Source organism: Anguilla rostrata, chromosome 19, assembly GCF_018555375.3.
Source record: "Anguilla rostrata isolate EN2019 chromosome 19, ASM1855537v3, whole genome shotgun sequence".
NCBI classification, from domain to species: domain Eukaryota; kingdom Metazoa; phylum Chordata; class Actinopteri; order Anguilliformes; family Anguillidae; genus Anguilla; species Anguilla rostrata.
In genome coordinates, this window is record NC_057951.1 from 13,989,586 (window position 1) to 14,014,607 (window position 25,022).

The following is a 25,022-nucleotide window of genomic DNA, read 5'->3' on the forward strand; positions in this document are numbered from 1 at the left end:
GAAAGCTGCCCCCCTCCCCCTTCACAGAGCGCAGCTACTCCCATCACCTCTACCCCCCGCCCCCCTCCCCCTGCACGGACTCCTCCTGAGCCCCGCCCACTGCCCCGCCTCCCCCCCAGGCTCCTCCCCTCTCTGTAAATATCAATTGTGCATAATTACAAAAAAGAAAAAAGAGAGTGAGAGAGACATTTGAAGAGGAGGGCGAAGAATGTGGGGATTCTGTACAGTATGAAAAAAGTTATAAAGGAAAGGGGCGGGGCCAGGAAGAGCTGTGGAACATTTGTACAGTTAAAGAAAAAAAATATTTATATATTTTCTATACCACATCTTCTGGTTGTGCCATAGAAGTTTGTATTAAAAAAAAGAAATTTGTACATTTTTAAAGAAAGAAAAAAAAAAAGTTTTATGAAATCATCACCAACAAAAATACATTGCCTTAACCCAGGAGATAAAACAACTACCTTCATAGAAACCGGGCGAGGGAGGGGGAGGATGAAAGATTGAGGAATGGGACCTTTATCCGATGCCAAAAAAACCAAGTTTGCCGTACGTGAAGAAGGAGGGTTCGACTGGGGGGGGGGGGGCGTGCTGTGTACCTGCTGGAGGTGACGGACAGGCGCGGGTCACCACAGAGCTCTAAGCCCCGCCCCCTCCCTGTCAGTCAGTGGTTGAGCCCGCCCAGGCGGTCCGCTCGCTGCACGTTGACCTTAAAGGTTGGGAAGGGATGGACAGTTTTTTTTGTTTGTTTTGTTTTTAAACCTCTCTCTGTGTTGGGACGGTCCGCACCCCTGGAGTAAGATTCAACTGGAATAACATTAAAAGGAGACGTCATATGGAGTGATGGTGTGCTGCAGGAAGCCTTCCTGACAAGCAAGTTGTTGAAGCAATAATGGATGGGATAGGTTTGATGACCAGCTCTTGCGCTAAACCCCCCCCCCCCCCAAACACACACACACACACACACACACACTTGCACTCACATACATGAACACACACACACACACACACTTGCACTCACATACGTGAACACACACACTCTCTCTCACACACACACACACACACACACACACACACACTAAGGCTTGTTTACAGTAAGACCCTCCGCAGCAGTCTTTCTCTGATCTACCTGAGTGGAGGACGCCCTACATTCAGACAAACGGGACTGCAGAGGGGGCACAACCTCCGCCCCAACCCCAACCCCAACCCCCCACTACCAGCACAACACCTCCCAAACGCCAGCTGCCCCTCAGTCCCAGGACAGACAGCACAGACCCAACAGCAGACGTTTGGTCACATGACCCTGTATCCCTCAGCACACAAAGGTCCTTATAACTCATCCTCTACGGACTCGGTACGTTTAGAGCAGTTAACCAAAATGGATTTTTTAAATCCTTCTATTTTTTTTTTTTTTTCCTCCTCTTCTCTTTTTGAATGCCAGACTGCAACTGTGGACTGAATCCGTTTGGAGGAACCAAGACCCAAAGTATCATTGCATCTCACGCGGCATCGCTTGGCTTTCTCAACCCCGTTTGCCACAAGCAGTCTCTGTAGCTACGTCCCCCGTTAGGGGGGCAGAAGACTTCGTTCAACCAAGGACAAGCTATCGTGCCTGACCCCTTTTAAAACTGTTTTTAATCAAATTTTTAAATCCAGTGCCCGCAAAATATTTTCAATATTTTTGTACCATGTATTGTGTAGATATCATATTTATAAGCTATAATGAAATCTTGTATTAGTTTACTGTAAAATCTAACAGTTATGTCCTTGCAGTACTTTTTCCATGTACGTTCTTACAGTATATGCCTTGTGCTATTTTTCTATCACGTTTGTCTGAAAGTATGGAGACAATCTTAAGACCGACAATTTGGGAGAAAAAAAATAGATATCCAGGTATCCTTGTTTTATTTTCTGCCTCGACACAGTAACCACCCTTAACATTTCCTTGATTGAGAAATATTTTTATACACCGTTTGTGTGTGCAGTTATTTTCTCTACACTTCAGTGCCAAATAATAATTTGTTCGATTTGAAGTGCAAAGGTCACTAATAATCTCTCTCAGTCACTGTCAGTGTCTGTTTCATTTTTTTTTTTTGCATTTCTCCAGTCCTGCTCTGCACTCTTTTTTTAAGCTGTCCTTTCCAGACAAAAATACGAGTTCAGGTTGGCCACTTTAACAGTGAAGACTAGAGATATTACAAGGGCAGTATCTCTGCGGTCAGTTGAGTTGTTTTCTGGTGACTGGTAGTTTTGTAAAGTCACTTTGACATCATGCAAAATTCCATTTTCAGAATCTAATTTAAACTCTCGGACATCATATCAGCACCTGAATTGCTCCTAAAAGCAGTTGGGTGGTTATTGCACACACTGTCCAAACACACACATACACACGTTTTGCCAGGACAGGGGGTGTTCCACACCAATACTGATATATTTTAATAGTTTACTGTGACTGTGTACGATGTCCTGGCAGATGAACTGTACCTTTCTCAAACATTTCACCTGTCTGGACAGCTACACTTCCAGCGCTTGCTGCTGCATGTAGTTATTTACCTGTCCTGGAATAACTGCTCTCTCAAATAGAACTACATTCACCTCTTCCTGCAGTCAGAGTAGGAATCTCACCTGATTACACACCCGCAACATCAGGACAGACTCTTTACCTGCAGTCCTCTGCTTTAACAGGTCTTACCTTTGTATTGTGTTTTCCCCCTCTTTTTCCACTCATAAGAACATACCTCAGCGTCAGATTATTGCAATTCAGTAGCATCTCCATGGCACGGTGTGTGTTGATGTAAAATCGTTCAGCCTTAACCACCCCTTCCAACCCCCCAGTTTTTTTTCGGAGGCCATTTTAGAATATTACAGCTGATGGCTTCCTGATCCCCCTTATGGGTGCGGTTGCCTTCTGCTGTCAATCACTGACCTGACTGCCAATCAAACCACTTTGCTCTCCGCAGCAGATCAGGTTGAAATCACTGTAGTGGCTGGCGGCTGACGATGGCTACGCTACGGGACTCGTGTTCGGGACGGGACACCCCCTCCCGCCCCTCCCTCCCTTCCTGCTGTCCTGTGGGATGGCTGCTGTGTTTTTGCGGCCTTCCCATTGGATGTGCTGTGAAACGTGCGTTGCCGCTGGCCCTCAGTGAACAAAGAAGTGTGCGAACAATCATTAGCCAATCGTGTGGGGTTTTCACCAGCACAGTTGAACAGAATCCACTGCCGTCTGACTGCGTCCTCCGTACATGTGAGTCCCTTTAAGTGAGCGCACTCCCTGTAACGGGCTGCAGGGGGCTCCACTATCTCACTGGTCTTTAATGTACCGCTGCCTGTGGGCTAAACCAGCATTTTTAGCTGATGTTCTCATTCTTGATTGCACTTTATGGTACTTTTTTGCTAGTTATCGGTATAACAAACGTTACACAGTTGGGGAAAAAAAATCATTATCCAAAACTACTTTTTTCAGCAGATTTCCTTGCTATGTTGCAGATTGTGTGTGTGTGTGTGCATGGTGCGTGTTTGTGTGGTTGTGTGCGTGTGTGCAAGTGTGTGTGTGTTCATCTTGGCATTTTACACAAGTGCCAATTTCTAACATTTGAAACTATGTGGATAGACAGGAGACTGGCATGGGATGCTCAGACTAGCTGTAGTGTAGCCGTAATGAGGAAAGTGGTGCAAAGGAAGTTTAAAACAGGAAACCAAAGGAACTGGAGTTTCATTGGCTGCAACAGCATGGGAAATTAGACAAACATACTGTTACACAAATGATCTATCACTCATAGTTGGCATTGTTCTTTCAAAAAGTTGGAAGTAAAGGAATGCTCTTTTTTCAACTAATGGTATTGGTTTTGCCAGTTGTGATATGTAATGTTTTGCATTAAACATTGCTTTTGTGAGGCAAACCGATAGAATAGACTGCGAAAATGCAAATAAAATGTTTTTAGTGAGCGTTCACCTTGTGATGGAACTGGTAGGAAAGATGACTGGTGGTAATGGATGGGATTGCTATGGGTAGTTAGTAAAAGCACTTTTGGCTCCATAGTCTTGGAGAACTAAGATGGGGGGGGGGGTGGGTGGGAGATGGAAAAATGGTCTTGTAAACTGTAGGGTTTTTTTTTTTTCATCCATTTTGATATCATGGTGCTTTGCAAGGATGTATTCAAGATGACCAACATTTGGTTAGTCATGTCCATTTTTCCCCACTAATGCTACTTTTTGTAAATGGATTGCTTGACATGTAAAACGGTGTATAAAACAGACCTGTACAGCCCATTCAATAACTATTATAAGCTGTTGTAACAAATGAAATGTTGATTTTTATAATAAAACTGAGTGAAATTTTAAGCGTTGTCTGGGTCGTATTTACTTTGATCATAAGCATGATTTTTATTTTATTTGTTTTGCTTGGTTATAGATGCTTCACTGAGTAGTCATGTCTGTGAGATCAATCCTTACCCGATGCCTACAAGCTGGGACATGGCATTTTAATAACACAGCCCTATGATGCTAAAAATATATCACAATCCGTCACACAGTAACCCACACCCCCTTATGACATAAAAACTGCTTCAATGTGAATGTCAAAAATAAACACTTTGGTTCCAAATATAAGGGAAATACACTGACCGGCCAATAGGTACACCTGTCCAGTACCAGACAGGACCCGGTTTTTCCTCAGAACAGCCTGAATCCTTTTCTGTATGGGTTAAACAAGATACTGGAAACATTCCTTAGGGATTTTGGTCCATGCTGACTCAATAGCTCCGTTAAATGCCAGACGAGCAGGCTCAGTGAAAAATGCGATCCCAGTCATCTACCTGCGTTTGCCTGGCAATAATACATTTTTTATATTTGTAGAATCTATGGCTGTATTGTGAAATGGTCCATCTCCGAACACGGCAGTCACAGAAGAATGCATTGCATGTATGTTCTTTGTGCGCTACCTGGTGGATAAATTCGGTATAATTGCATGGATTTTGGCTTGCTTCTGTTGGGTTTAACTTGTGTGCAATTTAAGGTTCGCTGCTTAAAAAAATAGGATATCCTTGTTAGTTGAAGGCTTTTTGGGTACGTGGAGTTTTGGGTCATCGGAAAATATATTGTGTGGAGACTAAATGGCACATTGATTTTTTTCGGCCATTTTATTTATCTTACATTTGGTGGCTAAGTTAGCTAACATACGCGTTTTTATAAAAAAAATTAATGGCTGTGAATTATTAAACCGGATTCACACACTTTACACATTTTCTAACATGCCTAAACAGTGATTGTTTTGTAATCACGTTGATTCATTTACATTGTTTACGTTACATTTTAATCCGACCCGGAAGTAAATAATCCAGCTGACATCTTTTGGCATGGAGGATGTTTTGGTAAAGGCAATACTTTACACTTCATTTTTTTAGAACAACTGAACAAGAAACAGATTTAAACGATTAAACAAAGAGGACGTTTCAAAATACGGTATGGGCTTTACATGTCATATCTGCCATATTACGTCTGGATGGCTAAATCGCTAGCAATTAACTAGTCCAGTTTAATTTCGGAATACTTTTGTTATATTGGTTTTTGATGCATATATCACTGTCAACCGAAAACAGTTATTCTTCAAGCATATATATGCACTCTGTCTGTGACTCCTAGTTACCTAGCAAACAATATATTGCTGTAAGCAGTTTGCTAGCTACATAACACAGCCGGTTGTTGATAAATTAGCAAGCCTGCTAATAACCGAAAGCACGCTTGCATTAATTGTCCAGACATTAGGTTAGCAGTGGTAGACTTTGTTTATTGAGGTGACACCGTTACCTAACCAACTGCTTTGGAATCGCAAAGATCACCGATGGAAGGTTTTGTTACTTTTGTCAACGTTGGGTCTTTATTCTTTGTTGATGTCTGCATTGTGTGTTGCAGGTGGAGGCTTGACTTGGAATCGGGATTTTGAGTCGTTAACGTTAAATATTCACGATGGGAGCGGAGCAAAGTGGTGATTCGGAACATAAGCATTCCGATTACAGCACTGCAGGTCCAAGTTCTTTTATTCTTGATTGCATGTTGCGATTTGATTTTCTAGGTGATGGTAAACTGTGTTGGATGTGAAGTCAACTTCATCACTTCCCATTTGAAATCATTTAACGTCATTCGTTTATGAGTAAGGACGCCACTGCATTTGAATAGATCAAGAAGGTTCTTTATTTGCACGCTTAAATTTGAGCAACATTGCATGAAATTTAGCTACACTAAACTAAATTAAATTCTCTGACTGTTGCAGTGGTGCCCTCCCCAGCGAAACAGAAAGCCAAAATGGACGACATTGTTGTGGTGGCTCCAGGAACGCAGTCCTTGCGAAACATTCACAACGACCCCGATGTCATCAAGCTTCAGGAGATACCGACCTTCCAGCCGCTATTGAAAGGTGCCCTGGAAGGGGGGGAAGTGATTAGCGTGATTAACATTTGTGCCCTTCCAGCCTGACCAACTACCTGGCAGCCAAACCCAGACGTTTGCCCCCTTATACTGTCCATCCATGTTTACGCGCAATATGACCCGGTCGCCTCTTCGTGTGTGTGAGAGAGACTGACTTCAGTCTGACTAGGGTGCGCATGCGTGCTTGTACCTGTCTCTGATTTACTGATGAGATCTAACCCACATGCATATGTGGGCACATTTTCATATTAATATTTTGCGTGTGTGTTGATACAGATATGACATCATATTTATGTAATAGCCTGTGTTTGTATGCAAGCAAGCGCATGAGACTGTTTAATGTCGGCCTTACTGTAACTGACGCGTCCCCTGGGAGAAATGAACCCGGTTGTGTTTGGGAGAAGTGAACCCAGGTGTGTTGTGTTGTGTGGCAGGTGTTCTGAGCGGACAGACATCTCCTAGCAGCGGTCGCCTGGAGAAGCTGGACTCTGTGCAGGTGCTGCAGCTCTGCCTGCGGTACCAGGACCACCTGCACCAGTGCGCCGAGGCCGTGGCCTTCGACCAGAACGCCCTGGTTAAGAGGATCAAAGAGGTGGGTGGGGGGGGGGTGGGGGGGGATAAGAGACGGACCGTGCTTATGACTGGACTCTTCTTCAGCTAGATCCTGCAGCTGGCTATTCATTGATGGTACACGTGGTCAGAGAAGCCCAGACAAATGAATGGGATACTTTCAGCTGGTTACTTGAAATGTGCTGGTGTCTCTTTTTTCATTACAAAACGCTTTTGTTTTTAGTGCACACCTGCAAAAAAAAGTATATTTGTATTTTGTGCTAGCCTTGACTTTAGCGATGGGGGTTTCTCTCTTTGGCCACAGATGGACCTGTCGGTGGAGACGCTGTTCAGCATCATGCAGGAGAGGCAGAAGCGCTTCGCCAAGTACGCCGAGCAGATCCAGAAGGTGAACGAGATGTCCATGATCCTGCGGCGCATCCAGATGGGCATCGACCAGACCGTGCCTCTGATGGACAGACTCAACAACCTGCTGCCCGAGAGCGAGAGGCTGGAGCCCTTCAGCATGAAGCCTGAGAGTGAGGCTAAGTAGGCCCGCCCCCCTGACCCTCAACCAATCAGCTTTGCTCCTCTGCAGGCAGCTCCGCCCCCATCACTCAGGGAGTTTCGCCTGCCACCAACCCAGGTCTTGCTGCCCACTGTTTATTTATTTATTTTTGTTTAGCTTTTTTTTGTTTTTTACTTTTTTTCCTCACTAAAAATGGGGTGGAATCTCACTGGTGTGGGTGCCGTGCTGTCCTGTCTCGCTGTGCGTGAGGGGATTGGCAAACACAGTCTTGGGCAATAACGTGCTGGCAAATTGCCCGGAATCATGTTGTGGGGAACGCCATGAGCCGTTTGCATCTCCAAATTACATCTTGGATTGCCATGTAGTGTGTGGGGAAAGGGGAGGAGCTTAGCTGCATCATTTCCCCCCTGGGGCTGTTTCACAGAGGGAAGAGGCACCAGGGGGGCTGTTTTGAGTGAAGAGAAGAAATGCAAGCATTGAAATTAGTTTTCATTCCATGTTTTTTTTTATTTTTTTTTTAAGGTTTGTTAAAACAGTATTTCTCATTGTATGTGTAGGTCTTGCAAACTTTAACACTCAGGTGGATGTTGTTTTTTTTTGTTAATTTGCCAAGCATTCTTCTGATTTTGAGAGCAAAATGTGTGTGAGTCTGTTCCTGCATCAGTCGAAGCTGAACTGTGTCTGAACTTGGCGGTCCTGAACGACACTTCAGGGTGTTACATGAGACATTGAATTGGAACTGTTTGTCTGTTGCTAGCTGTCACCTTCAAAAAGGCAGGTTGAAATATTTTAATTTATTTATATATGAAGAGATGCACAGTTTACCTGTTTGATTTGAAGCATATCACGTCTCAAAGATGCAGACCTGTCGAGTGCCATCGTTTCCGCTTGGGCACACGGCCGTGTCTCGCCAGGGAAAATGAATATCTTTATTAATCTGTGGTTAAGTAGGAGTGCCTTGTTCTGTATGTCACAGCTGCTTCACGTGTACGTTAATCGGTGCTTGGATTAAATATGGCATTAACTGTCGCTGCACTTGTGGCTTTTGGGCCTTTATGTGTGAATTTAACTCTCGATGGTGTAACTGACCCTGATCTGTGGCTGTTTGAAATGCAGTTGATGTCCATGATGGGATCCTTTTTTATTTCGTGTCGTAAGTTTTTGAAAAAGGTGCAAATGTCCCGCAGAGTTCTGGTGTTAAACTAATGAAAACGCTTTGGGTTTATGTTCTGAAAATTAATTCAGAGTGTGAGTTTTTGTCCCACATAAATACCAAATAAAGGCTCTTATTCTGAAAATCCATACCACATGGAAACGTTTGTTCTTTTTGAATACTTACTCACTATTGTAGTCATGTATGTAGCAGTTCAGTTTTTAACCTACATTTTACTATGTACAAGTTTTTAAAAGGATGTTTTCTGTCAGTATTTTCCAAATACATTAATCAATTTAAAATAGTTTAGAAATAACAAATATTCTAATATTGATCCAAAACGTTTTATAGTCTTTTATAAAATGTTTATTTTAATTATTTAAATTAAATGAATGGTAGCCGTAAAGCATATTGACCAAAACTGTCAAATAAATGTTCAATGTGAACTTTAACCTTTGGCCGCTAGATGGTAGCATATAAGTAGCGACATAATTACCAATGGTCTTAACAGGTGCAGTCGAAAACGAAAATATTTACTGTGGATCCGTAACTTTAACTAAGCATACATAAAAATGAACCAGGCACGTTTAGTATTTTAATATTTTTAATTTAGAAAAAAAATCCTTTGTTGTGTTCACGCCTGGTGGCCACCGGAAGTGGTTTCCCCACGAGTGTGGTTCTGAGTAGCGTACCGTGGTCACGGTGGACCTTCTATATGGGTTTTTCCTGAAGTCAAAGAAATAACTTAACCAGCTTCAAACAATTACTTGAGGCTGGTGTAGCTTTACGGTGATCCCACCGGCTTGATAAACTGTTTCTTTTTTTCTTTGTTTGTTTCGCTGTTTGATTCAAACAAGAAGCGCCCGTTAGATAACAGCAGTGCTTAAGTGCGGCTGCACACCAATAGAAAATCTAATAATTCTCCAAAGCAGCAGACATGTCTGAATTTCTGGAAGACCCGTCGGTTCTTACGAAGGAAAAGCTGAAGAGTGAGTTGCTGGCAAACAATGTGGCACTGCCCAGCGGCGATCAAAGGAAAGACGTTTATGTGCAACTGTACCTGAAAACCTTAACGCTCCAGAATAAGGAAATATCCCAGGCGACGGACACGTTTTCCAGCGATGAAGACCTGCCTCCGGCCGTGGTTACGAACTCAAGTCGATCGGGAAAGGTGCGTGTTATATTCTGTCACATGCAATCAGTTAGTTTATGGACTGTTAGTTAACCTCAAGTACATAAGTGCAGCTATCTTATTTTTGCACTGTAAAGGGCTAAGGAGTTATCTTAGAATTGCACCGGGTTTGATTTGATTTTACTTGCTCGGAATGAAAGTTTGGCAGCTGTCAAATTTTGAATCTCTGCCCTTGTACGTGTTATGCAACACCATTTGTGTTGACAGCAGTTCCGCACGGGTCAATAGCTAGTAGCTAGCATTAAGTAGCTAGCTCTCGAACTATTTAGCCAGGATTACGCAGATTAACTCGGTGCTGCGCATGGCAACCATAACTACCCATTAGCTAAGGATATTCCGTTATGATAGCGCAGGAGTGCGACATTTATGAATGAACGGAGTTGCAGTTCTAGCAGGATGACACTGAGCGTCCCACATGCATACTTGTCAGACCACACATCGGCGTTCTGAGACTTGACAGCTTGACGGCTGCCAATTTGCGGCTTATGCTTTATATCTTTGTTGAATAACAGCATCCCTGGTCGGTGGGAAATTAGTGCTCGTTTCCCTGCCTGCGACAGCTTGGGTCGGGATAATCCGTATATTTACAGATGGTTATGCTCGGGCACCGATCGAGCGAGTGCGATATGCTATCCCTTAATTGTCCAAGTGCTGTAAAAAAAAAAAAATGCAATCGTAGTTCGCAGTTCTTGTGTAATGTAATAAATGTCCAGCTTTGCTATTTGTAAGTAATTTTGTGGTAACTCCTCCACTATATAAATCTGAAACAATAACTCTATGATATTAGTCACTTGTGAGTTGATCTAGTGACTGCATTTGTGGTATTACCACAAGGTGACTGCAACGAACGGGTAGGGAATAAGACTTGGGGCCTAATTTATCAGCCTGTGTATATGAAAAAATTCACTCTCGGCCATGCATGCAACTCCACTGTGAAAACTGTAAGTGAAAACATCTGTGCTGGAGAGGGGCGTGGTAGGATTCTGGGAGAGAGTTTGAGGCTGTTTTTTTTGGGGGGCGGGCTTCTGCTCCCTACGCTGCTGTTTTTGCTTTTGAGCTCACTTTATTGAGGAAATGCTTTCATAGGGAGAGGAATGTGTGGACTGCCCCTGACCCCCTCCTCCCTCCCTGTCGTATTAACAGTGCTGTTGAAGAAAGAGTTGTCCATTTTGTTTAAATTTCACCAATAAAACAGACAGAGCTTAAATCCCAGGCTATATGTTTCAATGGCGACTGGTGGAGGTCCCTCAGGTGATCAAAGTTTAAAGCCTTTCCCCTTTCACACACACACGTTTGTATGTTTGTGTACGTATATATGTATATGTTTGTATATTCCACAGAAAGCCACGAGGAAGACTGACAAGCCTCCACCGGATGACTTGAGTATCGCTGACCTGCCAGACCAGAGCCTGAAGGAGCAGCTGGAGAAATACGGAGTCAGCGCTGGACCTGTTGTGGGTGAGACACGCACACACACACACACACACACACTGAAACACATGGATGCACACACACACACTCACACACACTGAAACACATGGGTGAACACTTGTACACACACACACAAACATACACACACAAACTGGAACACATGGGTATACACACACAAACACATGGATGCACACACACACACACACACACACACGTACACAAGCACACACACACTCTCATACTGGCCACACATATTGATGTCCTGTGAACATAAGCATCCACATGACACCTGTACATTGCTCACAGCCCCTTCTGTCCTCCACCTGTAACCTGTGTTACTGCCTTCATCACCCCCCCCCCCAGCCTCCACCCGCAAGCTATATGAGAAGAAGCTGCAGAAGCTGCTCGAGCAGGGCCCCCCCGAAGCCCCCGCTGTGGCCAGCAGTAGGCTGAACGGGAACACTGACTCTGACCAGTACAGCGACAAGGAAGAAGGTGAGGTCACAGGCAGTGCATCCACTTACTGAGTGACCGGCAGTAACCCAAAACCACACCCACTGCACTGCCGCTGAGCTCTGTAACCATAGCTACATAGCTGGTAGACCAGTACTATGTGGACACCTTGTATTCAAAAAGCCACATAATTATGTTACATTATATGCTGTAGAAAACAAAATCTTGCTGGTTTATTGAGAGCAGTATTGCCTCGAGCTCCAGGTGAATATGTGTGTTTATCAGATGAGAGGGTGGTGCCTGGGCTGAAGTCTGCACCAGAGGCAGAAGCGGAGCCACTTCCTGTGGTGAGCAGACCTGGGGGAAGTAGGGGGAAAACCTCTGTCCAATCAAAGACCAGTCACCACCAAGACCACAATCAGGTGAGTTTCATGCACACATATATACACACATGTGTATGCGCACACACGCACACATAGTGCATGCTGTTTGCTTGTTGTGTATTTGTACAAGAATGAAAAAATATAACTGGACTGCTGAGAAACACATGAAGTGCATGAGAGATGAGAATACCCAGAGGGTTTTATACTAAAACCACCCTGTGAAGTTAACATACTGTACAAAAACTTACTATTCTTATCACAATTCACAGATACATCAACGGTATCCATTAAACTACGCAAGCGAATAAAACCGCACTTCAAGCATCTTGTAGCATTGAAACAGTCTAAGCTTACTGAGTTGCGGTTTAGCCCTGAGGCTGTAATGTGGGGATTTCCCTGTCCAATGGAGCATTAAAACCCGCAGCTGACTGAGCAGAAGGACACTGAGCTCTGCGTAGGAAGGCTCTGGACTGGCAGCCATATTGTGTTCTTGTTACTGACACCTTCTGCCTACTGTTTGTTCAAGTGTGATCCATGCCAAGGAAAGTGACCTTGGGTGAAGGTCACAAGTTTAGATAAACAGAGTCTGTGTGTGAGAGCTGGCGTGTGTGTACAGCTTTTTTTCACAAGCTCCATTTGCTTGCACTTACTTAACATGTGATGTGTGTGTGTGTGTGTGTGTGTGTGTGTGTGTGTGTGTGTGTGTGCAGGTAGTGGAGAGGGTAACAGCGGGTGACGAAACCCCCAGCATGAACGGAGATGATGTTCTGAAGGAATTGTTTCCCAACGAGGCCAGCACCCCAACAGGCATAAGGTAAGACCCTAGCCATAGCTCTCTAATACAACCCCAACCATTCACTACACAAACATAACTACTGACAGCTCTCCAACTCAGCCCCACCTTTCTCCATCCCCTCCTCTGTCTCTTCCCCTCCCTCTCTCTCTTTTTCTCTCTCTCAGTGCCACCTGTAGGAGGCCCATCCGGGGGGCAGCAGGCCGTCCCTTGAAAGAGAGCGATTTCTGGCTGAACGAGTCCCTCCTGCAGCGCAGAAATTTCGCGGAGAGCAGCGTCTTCTACAGCGAGAGCCACGCTCCCCTGCCTGGGGCTAGCCATCTCTCCTACTCTTTGGCTCCCTCTGGTGGCTGGAAGCGTGAACTGCGCTTCCTGCCCATGTGGCTGCAGCTGCTGTTGCTGAGCGTAGTTGCCGGATTCCTCATCTTCGTCTACCAGACCATGGAAACCAATGAGCTGAGCCCTTCTGGCCAGTCCCTGAGTCCCTGACCCCACCCTGACCCCCCCCCGCCATCGCCTCTCCCTGCATCCCTCCTTCCATTGTTCTCTATTTAGAAATAGACCCTCACTGCTGGTAATACACATTTTTACCCCGGTGTTCCTTTCTGTGGCGTTTTCCTTATATACTTTTCTGGACCAATTTGGACTGTCCCGTTGGACCCCTAAATTTCCATTTTAAAATATTGAATTTAAGCACCTTCATCATCTCCCAACAAGCTGGGGCTTCTGCATAATTTCTCCCCTCTTTTCCTTCCAATAAGACAGCCCCCTTCAAATACCCCCCTCCAAACAGCGGCTTCCAGAAAAAAAAACGTGGACTGAATTCAGCATAGACTCTTCCTGTATATTTGTCCTCAGAACGACGGTATTACTGCTGGATATATAATATATCTCAGTCTGGCACACAGGGACGCAGTAATGACATTGTTACACTAAAGGTCAGGTCTGGATCCAAGAGGCAGGGGTGTTCAGTCGCTGATTGCACCTCTCTATCAACTGTGAGCATTTACTGTGAGATTTTAATCATTGTGTCTGTGACCATCTGCTGGGATTCTGAATCACTGCATCTGTGAAAGGGGTTTATCTTTTATTCTTCAGTCGTGTCTGTGAGCATTTTCTGGCGTTGTTGTAGTGTCTCTGGGCACCTGTGTGTTTCACTGGGTTTGAGCTTCTGCTCTGAAAATGTGCTACTTGGGTGGAAAGGAATGGAAAGAAAAGGTCACTTTGCAGGTGAGTGAGGCTTGGTCTGAGAAATCTGATGGGACATACATACACACACTCTGTCTCTTTCTCTCTCTCTCACACACACACACACACACACACACACACACACTGCAGTCTCAGTCACAATGGGGCATTTTATGCAGCCTCTATGAACAACAGTCTCTGAACTTTAATTACCCGTTTACTTATAGCACTTACGGTCCACCTCCTTTTATTTTTTAAAGCACAAACCCTTCTGTAGTCCAGTATTTTTGTGTAGATTTAATGTAATGATATTTTAAGAAATTGTGATGTTGGTCGTTTATTTCTGAGGTTTTAAAGATCATTTTAATCAAGCATATGTTAGGTTCAGCCAGGTGTCTTAATGAAGTTGATGAAAGTCCTAAGTTCTGGTGTCATAACTATACGATCATGGGTTTAAATGCAATTTTAAATGCATGGTTTAGATGTTCAACTTGTTGCTCATGTAAGTGGTACATGTATAGTTTTTGTAGCATTTTCTAGAAACAAAGAAAGACATGGAGTGAGCATCTGTTTTCAGTAATAAAGGGGGGAAATGACAAACGTGAACTAAAAACATTTTTTTACTTGAAAATCTGGTCAGTTACCATTTTATTAGGACATTTGTGGTATTTTTGCCACAGGGCAGATGTCTATTTCTCCCATTTAAATGGCTGTGAAAGTTTTTTGTAACTGTATTGTTTTTTCTAGTGTATCTGTCATAAAACAATAAAGCATCAAAAGGCTTTTTCAATAGTAAACGAGCCTTCATACTTTGCAGATCACTGACTCTCCCAGCGTAACATATTTTATCTCTAGTCTACATTTTATTGTTTTATATAATTTTGACTAGTTAATTTAAGGGGGCGTGATTGCTGCAGGCAGTACTTCTACAACAGCACCTTTTGGAAGCTGTTCTTCTGCCTGCACTGTATTCGACAGTGTATAATCCCTGGCTGGGCAGATTGTAGACTGACACCGCCTACAAAAGATGATGCTCCACCCACATACGCATTTTGATTGGACGGAGCAGCGAAGGGCGTTACTCTGACACTGGGAAAGGACAAAACCACCGGCGTGCAGCAAGGGAAGGCGCCATTTTATAACACTGAGGAAGTGAGTGAAATCGCTAGTTCATTTTTTTGTTGAAGATGTTGTATTATACATTAATTCTTTAATCAAGGGAATGTGAAGAGCATGTTTCTGAGTATTTTAACGCCATCGTATTAACAGATCTACTTCAGGAAATAGCGCACGCTAGCTAGCTGCTAACCTTACATTGTCAATCAGATTGACTTGCATTGATTCATTTTGCAGATATTCTGATAAAATGCTTTTCTGTTTCATCTCCTCACAGCCTTTTCCCCAGAAAAATGTACCCGACCACGCTGACGCAGTTGGCCCGGGCCAACCCGTTCAGTGCCCCGTTGTTCACCTTGCAGCAGATCGAAGAGCCGAAAGGCAGGACCGCAGCTAGTGAACCCAGCAATCGCAGGTTGGCCGCCGCTGCAGTTGAGGGTAAGAAAACCAGAATTTTATCCTTTGTGCATAATGTTTTTTCCCCCAATTATAGGCAAGGAAAACGACAACCGGGTTACAATGACAAGCCGAGTAATGCTAGTGTCCTAATTGTATGCAATGTTAACTGGCCCCGCTGTCGGGATTATCTTTGGTGCAGAATCTCAGACTTCGGTAACATTACAACGCTAGCGTGGTTGCTTTAGCTGGTAGCTCAATGTTTATTTGTTGTTCATTTATACCCATTGATATAGTTGATTCTGTGCAAATTATTAGGCCTTTGTAATATACAGGAGACTGGTTACCGCCCCCCGAGGCCCAGCTAGCCAGCGCAATGTTGACTTGCTAGCTCTATGTTCCCTGGAGGACACAAAAGGATAACCTTGAGAAAAACGGAAAAACAAGTTAAATATGTGCGATTGTTATTTGATCTAGCTGAAGGGACACACTTTATGTGGACGTCGGTGAGAAATTACTACGGAAACTGACGACCTTCTGAAACTGAAGGACGAAGATAGCGTTCCCAGCTGATCGCAGAGCTTTGACCCCTCGTTACGCGTTTGACCTGCCAACAAGAAAGAATTTCATTGGTCTTCGTCTTTGCAACATGGGCAAAGGACATGTCCTGTGTAAGGGCAGTATTATTAGTATTAAACCAAATACTTTATTACCAAAACCAAGCGCGTTCTTGCATGACTTTAATTCGGTTGACTACAATTGTTCATATTTGGGTAATTTGCCATGTTCAAGTCGGTATATGTAACGTGTGAGATTATTGAGGGCACAGGTTGCTGCCAGACTGTGTAAAATTGTATGCAAGACTGCTGTCTGCAAGTAGGTTGCGTAAGAGCCCGATCGTGAACACGCCGTTCTGTCATTCGAACAGGATATGATCAGATAGAGTGCCTCGGAATCTAGGTTGGAGGTCTTGGTACGGATGCAGCTAGATTCACTGGACAGAGTTCAAATCGGATGACGACTGCATGTGCGCGATCCGGACCCAAACCAAATGAAAGCGCGTGTTTATGAACGCTCCTGATCCGTGTCTCCACAGAGGGTGACAGCTGTGAGTTCGGCTCTCAGAAGTACTTTATTCTTTGCGGGTTTGGCGGGATTTTGAGCTGCGGTACCACACACACGGCCGTCGTGCCCCTGGATCTGGTGAAATGCAGACTTCAGGTCTGAAAGTTCTGCATGTCCCGAGATCTCAGCTGCTCACTTCGTAGCAAATAACGGCTCTCCTGCGGAACGGTGTGCTGTGCGCTAACCTGCCTCCAGAATGTGGGTGATAAGAGATGTCAGCAGCGCATCATAATGACCCAGCCAGCTCAATATTTAAGGTGTGTGGCCTTTTGGGGGGGGGAAGTGTGTGTATGGTTGCCTTCTGCACGTGCTTAACAAAAGGACAGCGCTCATTCTTTGACCTGTAGTCCCTTGCTGGCATGCCTGTGCTGTCTGGTGTCAGATTTCTCTCTCAAGGGCAAGTTCCTGTAAAGGAAAGGAAAAAACATCCGGATATTTGATTGGTCCTGGAGTCCACATAGTAGGCCCTAATTATTTACAAATAGATTTTGTGACAGAAAATCAGAACAACCAGAAAAGTCCAGGCGTAGGACAACACAAGGCTGTGTTGGAACTACACAAAAGGTCTTTTCACTTTGTGTGCCTGTTGTGGAAATGCCGGCGTCCTCTCCAGCTAACCACAAGGACAGCGTAAGTGTGAGAGGGCACAGCCAGTATTTGCTGTTGCTTTTGTGACACTAGGTCAGAGTTCATGGGCACTCTCCCAGCACGCCAACTGGAACTTCTTTTCCTAAATGTCACAATAAATCACATTTACAGTACCTCTCATACCTGGACAGAAATGGCTCAGAGTGCTTCACAGTGGAATAAAAAAAAGACATAAATAAGACTATAAAAACATGTTAGAAGAATAAAATGGTGGGTGTCCATCCCCATCGGACTTATTTCAGTGATGTCATTGGGACTGTACAGTTTGAACGCAGAAAGCATGTGCATCTGGCTGTGTTTGCTGTGTGATAACTAGTGCTCCTGTGTGCGGCTTAATTTTCTTGCGTGGGATAAAGTAGTCATAGAAAGCGATGGGTTTTGATTGAATAGTCAGCAGGGCTCAGAGTGCTGGGAGAACAGCCTGTAGAACAGCCCTGTGCTTAAATGAATGGATCGGTCATAATATCTTCCATTTGAAAGGGCCTACAGGGAACCAGCCTACAGTCTATTGTGGTCCTGGTCAGTAAAAATAAAAAGCCATTTTGGGTCTTTGCCACAAAATCCACTGAAAAGTACATGTCGTGCATTATTAGTGCTGTGGATGTGGTGTCATAAGAGCCCAGTGGAGTGTGTAGCCGTTGGCCTTAATGGTGGCTTGCTGGCAGGATGCTGGGTTCTGTGGCAGCTGACCAGTTTGGGAAAATCGTTGCCTTCATTTGCATTTGCGGAGGGATGGCTGCCCTGCTGCAGGCCAGGCAGTGCTGATGAACTAGTGCGTATTTAAATGGAATGGACGATTAGCGTGTGTTTGTATGGTACAGAGGATTAGTGTTTGTTCATATGGAGTAGTGAATTAGTATATGTTGATGTGGAATATAGGATTAGTGTGGGATAGTGTGGTGGGTTTGGTGTTGGTGGGGATGGTGTGGTGGGTTTGGTGTTGATAGGGTGGGGTAGGGTTAGTGTGGGAGGGAGTGGTGGGTTTGGTGTTGGTGGGGTGGGGGTAGGGTTAGTGTGGGAGGGAGTGGTGGGTTTGGTGTTGATAGGGTGGGGCAGGGTTAGTGTGGGATGGTGTGGTGGGTTTGGTGTTGATAGGGTGGGGTGTTGGTAGGGTTAGTGTGGGATGGTGCGGTGGGTTTGGTGTTGGTGGGGTGGGGTAGGGTTAGTGTGGGATGGTGCGGTGGGTTTGGTGTTGGTGGGGTGGGGTAGGGTTAGTGTGGGAGGGAGTGGTGGGTTTGGTGTTGGTGGGGTGGGGTAGGGTTAGTGTGGGATGGTGGGTGGGTTTGGTGTTGGTAGGGTTAGTGTGGGAGGGAGTGGTGGGTTTGGTGTTGGTGGGGTGGGGTAGGGCCAGTGTGGGATGGTGCGGTGGGTTTGGTGTTGGTGGGGTGGGGGTAGGGTCAGTGTGGGATGGTGCGGTGGGTTTGGTGTTGGTGGGGTGGGGTAGGGTTAGTGTGGGACCCCTGCATGGTGTGGCACTAACTGCATGTGGTGCTGTGTCCGTGTTTGTCGCTGCAGATGTGAGCTGCGAGTTCGGCTCCATGAAATACTACGCTCTGTGCGGCTTTGGCGGGATCCTGAGCTGTGGCATCACGCACACGGCTGTGGTGCCCCTGGACCTGGTCAAGTGCCGCCTGCAGGTCTGTATGGGTCCCCCCCCGCCCCCCCAGGATCTCCCGGCAGCTGCGTCTCTGCTCACCGGTCTGGGAGGGCTGTAGGCTAGATCTGCTGCTTCTGCTCGTGTCACGCAGGTGGTCCGTCTTGTGTGATGTGATGTGATGTAATGTAATGCTCTTTCGGTGACCTCCAGGTGGACGCAGCCAAGTACAAGAGCATTTTCAAGGGCTTCTCGATCACGGTGAAGGAGGACGGGGTGCGGGGCCTGGCTAAGGGGTGGGCCCCCACCTTCTTCGGCTACTCCATGCAAGGCCTCTGCAAGTTCGGCTTCTACGAGGTCTTCAAGATCATGTACAGCGACATGCTGGGGGAGGTGAGACCGCAAGTGCTGCTACACCCTCCTTATCCTTCTCTCTGTCTTCCTCTCTTCTTACTCTCCCTCCTTATCCGTCTCTCTGTCTTCCTCTCTTCTTACAGTCCGCCCTTCTCTCTCCGTTTGCAAGAATTCAAACTGGCATTATTGTCAGGAAAAAATACTATGTTTTCATCCGACAAAATGTATTGATGGTAGATGAGCAATGCTGTCTCTCCCTCCCTCTCTCTGTCTCTCCCTCTCTCTCTCTCTGTCTCTCCCTCCCTCTCTCTCTCTCTCCCTCCCCCTCTCTCTGTCTCTCCCTCCCTCTCTCTCTCTGTCTCTCCCTCTCCTTCTCCCTCCCTCCTTCCCTCCCTCCCCCCCCTCTCTCTCTCTGCAGGAGAACACCTACCTGTGGCGTACGTCTCTGTACCTGGCTGCGTCGGCGAGCGCGGAGTTCTTCGCGGACATCGCCCTGGCCCCCATGGAGGCGTGCAAAGTGCGCATCCAGACGCAGCCCGGCTACGCCAACACCCTGCGCCAGTGCGCCCCCAAGATGTACGCCGAGGAGGGGCTGTGGGCGTGAGTGTCCCCTTCCTGTCTTTGTACAACATGGCGGCGGCCACAAAACTACACTTCCCAGGCTTCAAAGCGCTTTTCACCAAGCCCATGGAGATTCAATGGGTGACGGCACAGTGATGTGTCCGTATTTTTCTGCAGTCTGTGGGTTACACTCAGGCGTGTAGCAGGGCCTCTTACCCGAGCGCTAGGCGGTGAGTGGGTCTGCTGTCATTAGCATCACGCGTGCTAACGGTAGGTAGCATATAGCCCCATTAAGGGGCATAGTTTGGCTGATCCGGTCTCTCCTGCAGCTTCTACAAAGGCGTGGTGCCGCTGTGGATGAGGCAGATCCCGTACACCATGATGAAGTTCGCCTGCTTCGAGCGCACGGTGGAGCTGCTGTACAAGCACGTGGTGCCCAAGCCGCGCAGCGAGTGCTCCAAGGGCGAGCAGCTGGTCGTCACCTTCGTGGCCGGGTACATCGGTGAGTCCAGGGAGGGGAGGGAGACACGCCTGTGTGTGAGTGAGAGTGTGTGTGTGTGTGTGTGTGTGTGTGTGTGTGTGTGTGTGTGTGTGTGTGTGTGTGTGTGTGTGTGTGTGTGTGTGTGTGTGTGTGTGTGTGTGTGTGTGTGTGTGTGTGTGAGAGTGTGTGTGTGTGTGTGTGTGTGGAGTGTGTGTGTAAGTGTGTGTTGTGTGTGTGTGTGTGTGTGTTGTAGAGTGTGTGTGTGTGTGTGTGTGTGTGTGTGTTTGTGTGTGTGTGTGAGTGTGTGTGTGTGTGTGTGTGTGTGTGTGTGTGTGTGTGTGTGAGAGTGGTGTGTGTGTGTGTGTGTGTGTGTGTGTGTGGTGTGTGTGAGACCCGTGTGTGTGTGAGTGTGTGTGTGTGTGTGTGTGTGAGAGTGTGCTGCGTGCACACACACAGCCCTGACTGACACTGTGTGTGTGTGTGTGTGTGTGTGTGTGTGTGTGTGTGTGTGTGTGTCTCTCTCTCTGCAGCTGGAGTGTTCTGTGCCATCGTGTCCCACCCTGCTGACTCGGTGGTCTCTGTGCTGAACAAGGAGAAGGGCAGCACCGCCGCCCAGGTGCTCAAGAAGCTCGGACCCATGGGTACGTTCCACTAGTCCCCCAAATGCCCCCTCCTTGCCCCAAATGCCCCACTGCCCCCTGGGCCCTGAGAACACCATCTTCTCAGCACCTCTTATTTCATTACATTGTCATAATACTGATCTCGTTCCCTCTCTCTCTCCGCTTTCACCCTTTTTATGACTGCCTTCCCCCGTCTCTCTGTCTCCCCCCACCCTCTCTCTAACTTTCTCTCCCTCTCTCTGTCTCCCCCCACCCTCTAACTTTCTCTCCCTCTTTCTGTCTCCCCCACCCTCTCTCTAACTTTCTCTCCCTCTTTCTGTCTCCCCGTCTCTCTGTCTCCCCCACCCTCTCGCTAACTTTCTCTCCCTCTTTCTGTCTTCCCCCGTCTCTGTCTCCCCCCACCCTCTCTCTAACTTTCTCTCCCTCTCTCTGTCTCCCCCATCTCTAACTTTCTCTCCCTCTCTCTGTCTCCCCCCACCCTCTCTCTAACTCTCTCCCTCCCTCTCTCCCCAGGTGTGTGGAAGGGCCTGGTCGCCCGTATCATCATGATCGGCACCCTGACGGCCCTGCAGTGGTTCATCTACGACTCGGTGAAGGTGTACTTCCGCCTGCCCCGCCCCCCTCCCCCGGAGATGCCCGAGTCCCTGAAGAAGAAGCTGGGCCTGACTGAGTGAGCGTGGCGGGGGGGCGGAGCCCCACGAAGGGGCGGGGCTGTTCCAGAGGCTCGTCTGCGACGCACTCCTCCCTTTTCTGTATTTATCTACCCACCGCAGTCCACTGCTCTGTGCTGCTGTTCATTTGTGTTGGAAAGAGTCTGGCAGATGGGTTTTTCCGCCCTCCAGTGGCGGGGAAGAGGAATGACACCCGGGACACTGTTTTGGTTTGATCAACTCCTGTCTTTTAGTTTTATGTGGAAATTATAATAATTAAAAAAACAAAACCTTGGAAACAAAGCTGCTTGGTGTGTTGCTTTTTTTTTTTAGGAGTGCTGATGCACATGCTCGTCACATGCCTCAAACTGCGTTACAAACACAAGCCAGGAACTGCGTTCTGCATTCAAATGTGTAGGTTGGGGGGATTGAGAAATGGAAAAATGTCTATGGGAGTTACATGCATACAGAGATGTTAGCCTGGTGTGATCTGAACTACTGCTGCACAGAAGTAATAGGTGCTCATTTTGAAACATCTGATGATCTATACAAGTATTGTCTTATACATAATCAAATAAATTACTCATAATGCATTTGTGTATTACCCAACCACGAATGTGATTCTCTTAGTCATTTCTATGCATTTCACCATATCATATTAATTAATAGGCTATTGAATTACTTTTGATTCACTTGTAAAAAGCATTATAAACTGTTTTGTAGTGATTGCAACTCGCAGTAAAAAGGTGTAGCAGAAGGATTTATGTTATAATGACTCAGAATGTCTGTATGGCGTATTATAATGTAATTGTTATTATTTTCGTGTTTTAAAAAAGCAATGGGGTACTTGTCAAAATGTGGGTCGAACTGGTCAAATATTATACATGCTAAGTTGCTACCCATAATGCCTTTTGGATATTATCACACAACCATGAATGATATTGTATAGCATTTTATAGGCACTCTAACAAGTCAGAATCAGTATTACATTTGGTTGTTTCTTATTCTGGAATAAGAGCAACAAATGTCATGTAAAGAATAGATTAATTTATTTTGGTGTATCTTTATTATGAAGAAAACACCAACTTCTTTTATTTTGTTGATCAATGTTGTACAAACATAAAAAAAGAGCCTTTATTTATTCCAATTTAAACATCTTTATATTTAAACTAGTATTTCAGAGTAAAATCTATAGTTTAATAACTATGCATATTAAATATATCCATAAAAACTCTAAATATTGCCTATTTACTTTTGAGCAAACAGCAGTGGCCCCAGAAAATGATGTGCAAGTTCACTTACTGGGATCCCTATAAAATACCATTCTGTTCCGTCCATGGTTGTATGAGAATATATTAAAAGCAGTGCGGGTATTCAGAATAAACCAATAATAAGAAATGCATGTATATTAGTTTAAAATGCATTTTGTATATTCTCACACAACCATGGACGGAACAATATGGTCTTTTTTAGGGATCCCAATAAGTAATCTTTCACAGTATGCTTGGTAAGTTCCATTTTGTGGGGCTACTGCTGTTTGGTGTCTAATAAACAATAAGACATCAATGGTTGCATTAAACATACAAAGTTAATTGTGGATATTCAGAACAAACCAATAAGAAGAATATTATGCATAATACTTAAAATGCATTTTGGGTATTTGTCACATAACCATGGATGGAACAATATGGTCTTTTTTAGGGATCCCAATAAGTAATCTTTCACAGTATGCTTGGTAAGTTCCATTTTGTGGGGCCACTGCTGTTCAATGTGTAATCGAAAGTAGATAGGCTATATTTTGAGGATCCCTATTTTCAAAAAATAAGGATATTCTCTGTCCTGCTTGTTTGTTCAAAACAAGTGACTTCATATCTACAAGATCTCATTTAAATAAACTAAGATGCCTAGTTTTAGAGTTGAAGTCACTTGTTTTAAACAAACAAGCAGGACAGAGAATATCCTTATTTTTTGAAAATAGGGATCCTCAAAATATAGCCTATCTACTTTCGATTACACATTGAACAGCAGTGGCCCCACAAAATGGAACTTACCAAGCATACTTTCAAAAATCACTTATTGGGATCCCTAAAAAAGACCATATTGTTCCATTCATGGTTATGTGACAAATACCCAAAATGCATTTTAAGTATTATGCATAAATTGCTTCTGATTGGTTTATTCTGAATATCCACAATTAACTTTGTATGTTTAATGGAACCATTGATGTCTTTATTGTTTATTAGACACCAAACAGCAGTAGCCCCACAAAATGGAACTTACCAAGCATACTGTGAAAGATTACTTATTGGGATCCCTAAAAAAGATCATATTGTTCCGTCCATGGTTGTGTGAGGATATACAAAATGCATTGTGGATATTCAAAATAAACCAATCGGAAGAATTGAATGTATATTAATTAAAATGCATTTTGGGTATTTGTCACAAAACCATGGATGGAACAATATGGTATTTTATAGGGATGCCAGTAAGTGATCTTTTACAGCATTTTCTGGTGCCACTGCTGTTGTCTGTCTCATCAAAATTAGACATGTAGTATTGTGTGCATTCTTAACAAATATAGATATTCTCTAATCTTTTTGTGTACAAAACAAGTGGTTCAACTATAAAACAAACATCTTAAGGTTATTTTAAGTTGTGTCTCTGAGTTCAATCCTTTGGTTTTTAATAAACAAGTAAAACCAAAAATATCCTTTATTTCATAAACAGGTATTCTCAAAACTTTGCTTATTGACTAGACAGTGCACTGCACTGAATAGATAAATAGGGAAATATCACTTTTTGGTATGCACAGAAAATGCTGTAGATCTCATTCATGGTTGTGCGATAAATGCCCAAAATGCATTCTAGTAAAATAATACACTTGAATACCCTTGAAGAGATTATCCTAAATACCTGCAATTCGTTTTTTATGTTGCCCATTTTCAATGACATCTTTCAACTACGCATCAAACGTTGTTGCTCTTTTTAAATTTTTAACCAGGCATGCAATGGAGTTTGACTCTTTGGCATATGCATAAAATGGCATACAATCACATTCATGGTGTGATAAACAAGAAAGGCATAGTGGTGAATCAGAACAAATTAAACATATATATTCATAACAGTTAGCCACAAAAATAACATAACCCTGTTCAGTATTTGCTGGAGAAGAGAGATGTCAAAAGAGAATCCTTCCCAAATGGTGGTCATTAATACAAGGCTTGTCGTCATGACAGATGTACAATATGCTCAGAACTTCTGGGAGCAACTATGCCATTAAACATCTTCATTATTGTGAATTACAGGGCACAGGATACAGCAGGAAGTCACTACATGGTGTTGCAGTTTCACACATTTCGGAAAAACAAAAAAATTCCAACAAC

At 44.7% G+C, this 25,022-nt stretch overlaps 4 protein-coding genes across 8 annotated transcripts in view; all 4 read left to right on the forward strand.

The window, feature by feature from the left end:
* lrp6 (low density lipoprotein receptor-related protein 6) overlaps positions 1-4,341 on the forward strand; it is a 47,283-nt gene extending 42,942 nt beyond the window's left edge. Inside the window, 1 exon segment of the mRNA XM_064319484.1 lies at positions 3-4,341. Within this exon segment, the coding sequence (XP_064175554.1) occupies positions 3-89 (87 nt within the window). The 3' untranslated portion in view covers positions 90-4,341.
* Positions 4,342-4,981: 640 nt separating this feature from the next.
* On the forward strand, positions 4,982-8,803 carry borcs5 (BLOC-1 related complex subunit 5). 2 transcript variants are annotated; one of them, XM_064319700.1, is made up of 5 exons: positions 4,982-5,369; positions 5,911-6,022; positions 6,269-6,412; positions 6,858-7,015; positions 7,298-8,803. In XM_064319700.1, exons 2-5 carry the CDS (start codon positions 5,965-5,967, stop codon positions 7,523-7,525), a joined length of 588 nt encoding a protein of 195 aa, XP_064175770.1. In that variant the 5' UTR covers positions 4,982-5,369; positions 5,911-5,964; the 3' UTR covers positions 7,526-8,803. The 2 variants fall into 2 exon arrangements, with proteins under 2 accessions (XP_064175770.1, XP_064175769.1); XM_064319699.1 differs by having other exon boundaries at positions 4,985-5,460.
* Positions 8,804-9,182: 379 nt separating this feature from the next.
* LOC135246139 (lamina-associated polypeptide 2, isoforms beta/delta/epsilon/gamma-like) lies at positions 9,183-14,891 on the forward strand. 2 transcript variants are annotated; one of them, XM_064319697.1, is made up of 6 exons: positions 9,183-9,825; positions 11,187-11,304; positions 11,641-11,772; positions 12,016-12,152; positions 12,824-12,927; positions 13,074-14,891. In XM_064319697.1, the coding sequence occupies exons 1-6, from the start codon at positions 9,592-9,594 to the stop codon at positions 13,393-13,395; spliced, it is 1,047 nt and encodes a 348-aa protein (XP_064175767.1). In that variant the 5' UTR covers positions 9,183-9,591; the 3' UTR covers positions 13,396-14,891. The 2 variants fall into 2 exon arrangements, with proteins under 2 accessions (XP_064175767.1, XP_064175768.1); XM_064319698.1 differs by lacking the exon at positions 9,183-9,825 and adding an exon at positions 10,962-11,097.
* A 216-nt stretch (positions 14,892-15,107) lies between these two features.
* Positions 15,108-21,942, forward strand: LOC135246138 (solute carrier family 25 member 3-like). Of its 3 annotated transcripts, none has more exons than XM_064319694.1 (8): positions 15,108-15,246; positions 15,488-15,648; positions 16,703-16,827; positions 19,187-19,366; positions 19,746-19,927; positions 20,218-20,390; positions 20,900-21,010; positions 21,503-21,942. In XM_064319694.1, exons 2-8 carry the CDS (start codon positions 15,504-15,506, stop codon positions 21,661-21,663), a joined length of 1,077 nt encoding a protein of 358 aa, XP_064175764.1. In that variant the 5' UTR covers positions 15,108-15,246; positions 15,488-15,503; the 3' UTR covers positions 21,664-21,942. The 3 variants fall into 3 exon arrangements, with proteins under 3 accessions (XP_064175764.1, XP_064175765.1, XP_064175766.1); XM_064319695.1 differs by having other exon boundaries at positions 16,703-16,821; positions 19,181-19,366; XM_064319696.1 differs by lacking the exon at positions 16,703-16,827 and adding an exon at positions 18,895-19,016 and having other exon boundaries at positions 15,110-15,246.
* Positions 21,943-25,022: the final 3,080 nt, after the last annotated feature.

Coding starts and splice junctions, on each gene's coding strand:
- borcs5 (XM_064319700.1), top strand. CDS start 5,965: ATGGGAGCGGAGCAAAGTGGTGATTCGGAACATAAGCATTCCGATTAC. Junction 6,413..6,857: donor CTTCCAGCCGCTATTGAAAG/GTGCCCTGGAAG, acceptor GTTGTGTGGCAG/GTGTTCTGAGCGGACAGACA. Junction 7,016..7,297: donor TGGTTAAGAGGATCAAAGAG/GTGGGTGGGGGG, acceptor CTTTGGCCACAG/ATGGACCTGTCGGTGGAGAC.
- LOC135246138 (XM_064319694.1), top strand. CDS start 15,504: ATGTACCCGACCACGCTGACGCAGTTGGCCCGGGCCAACCCGTTCAGT. Junction 19,928..20,217: donor GCCGAGGAGGGGCTGTGGGC/GTGAGTGTCCCC, acceptor TCTCTCCTGCAG/CTTCTACAAAGGCGTGGTGC. Junction 21,011..21,502: donor CAAGAAGCTCGGACCCATGG/GTACGTTCCACT, acceptor CTCTCTCCCCAG/GTGTGTGGAAGGGCCTGGTC.
- LOC135246139 (XM_064319697.1), top strand. CDS start 9,592: ATGTCTGAATTTCTGGAAGACCCGTCGGTTCTTACGAAGGAAAAGCTG. Junction 11,773..12,015: donor GTACAGCGACAAGGAAGAAG/GTGAGGTCACAG, acceptor TGTGTTTATCAG/ATGAGAGGGTGGTGCCTGGG. Junction 12,928..13,073: donor AGCACCCCAACAGGCATAAG/GTAAGACCCTAG, acceptor TCTCTCTCTCAG/TGCCACCTGTAGGAGGCCCA.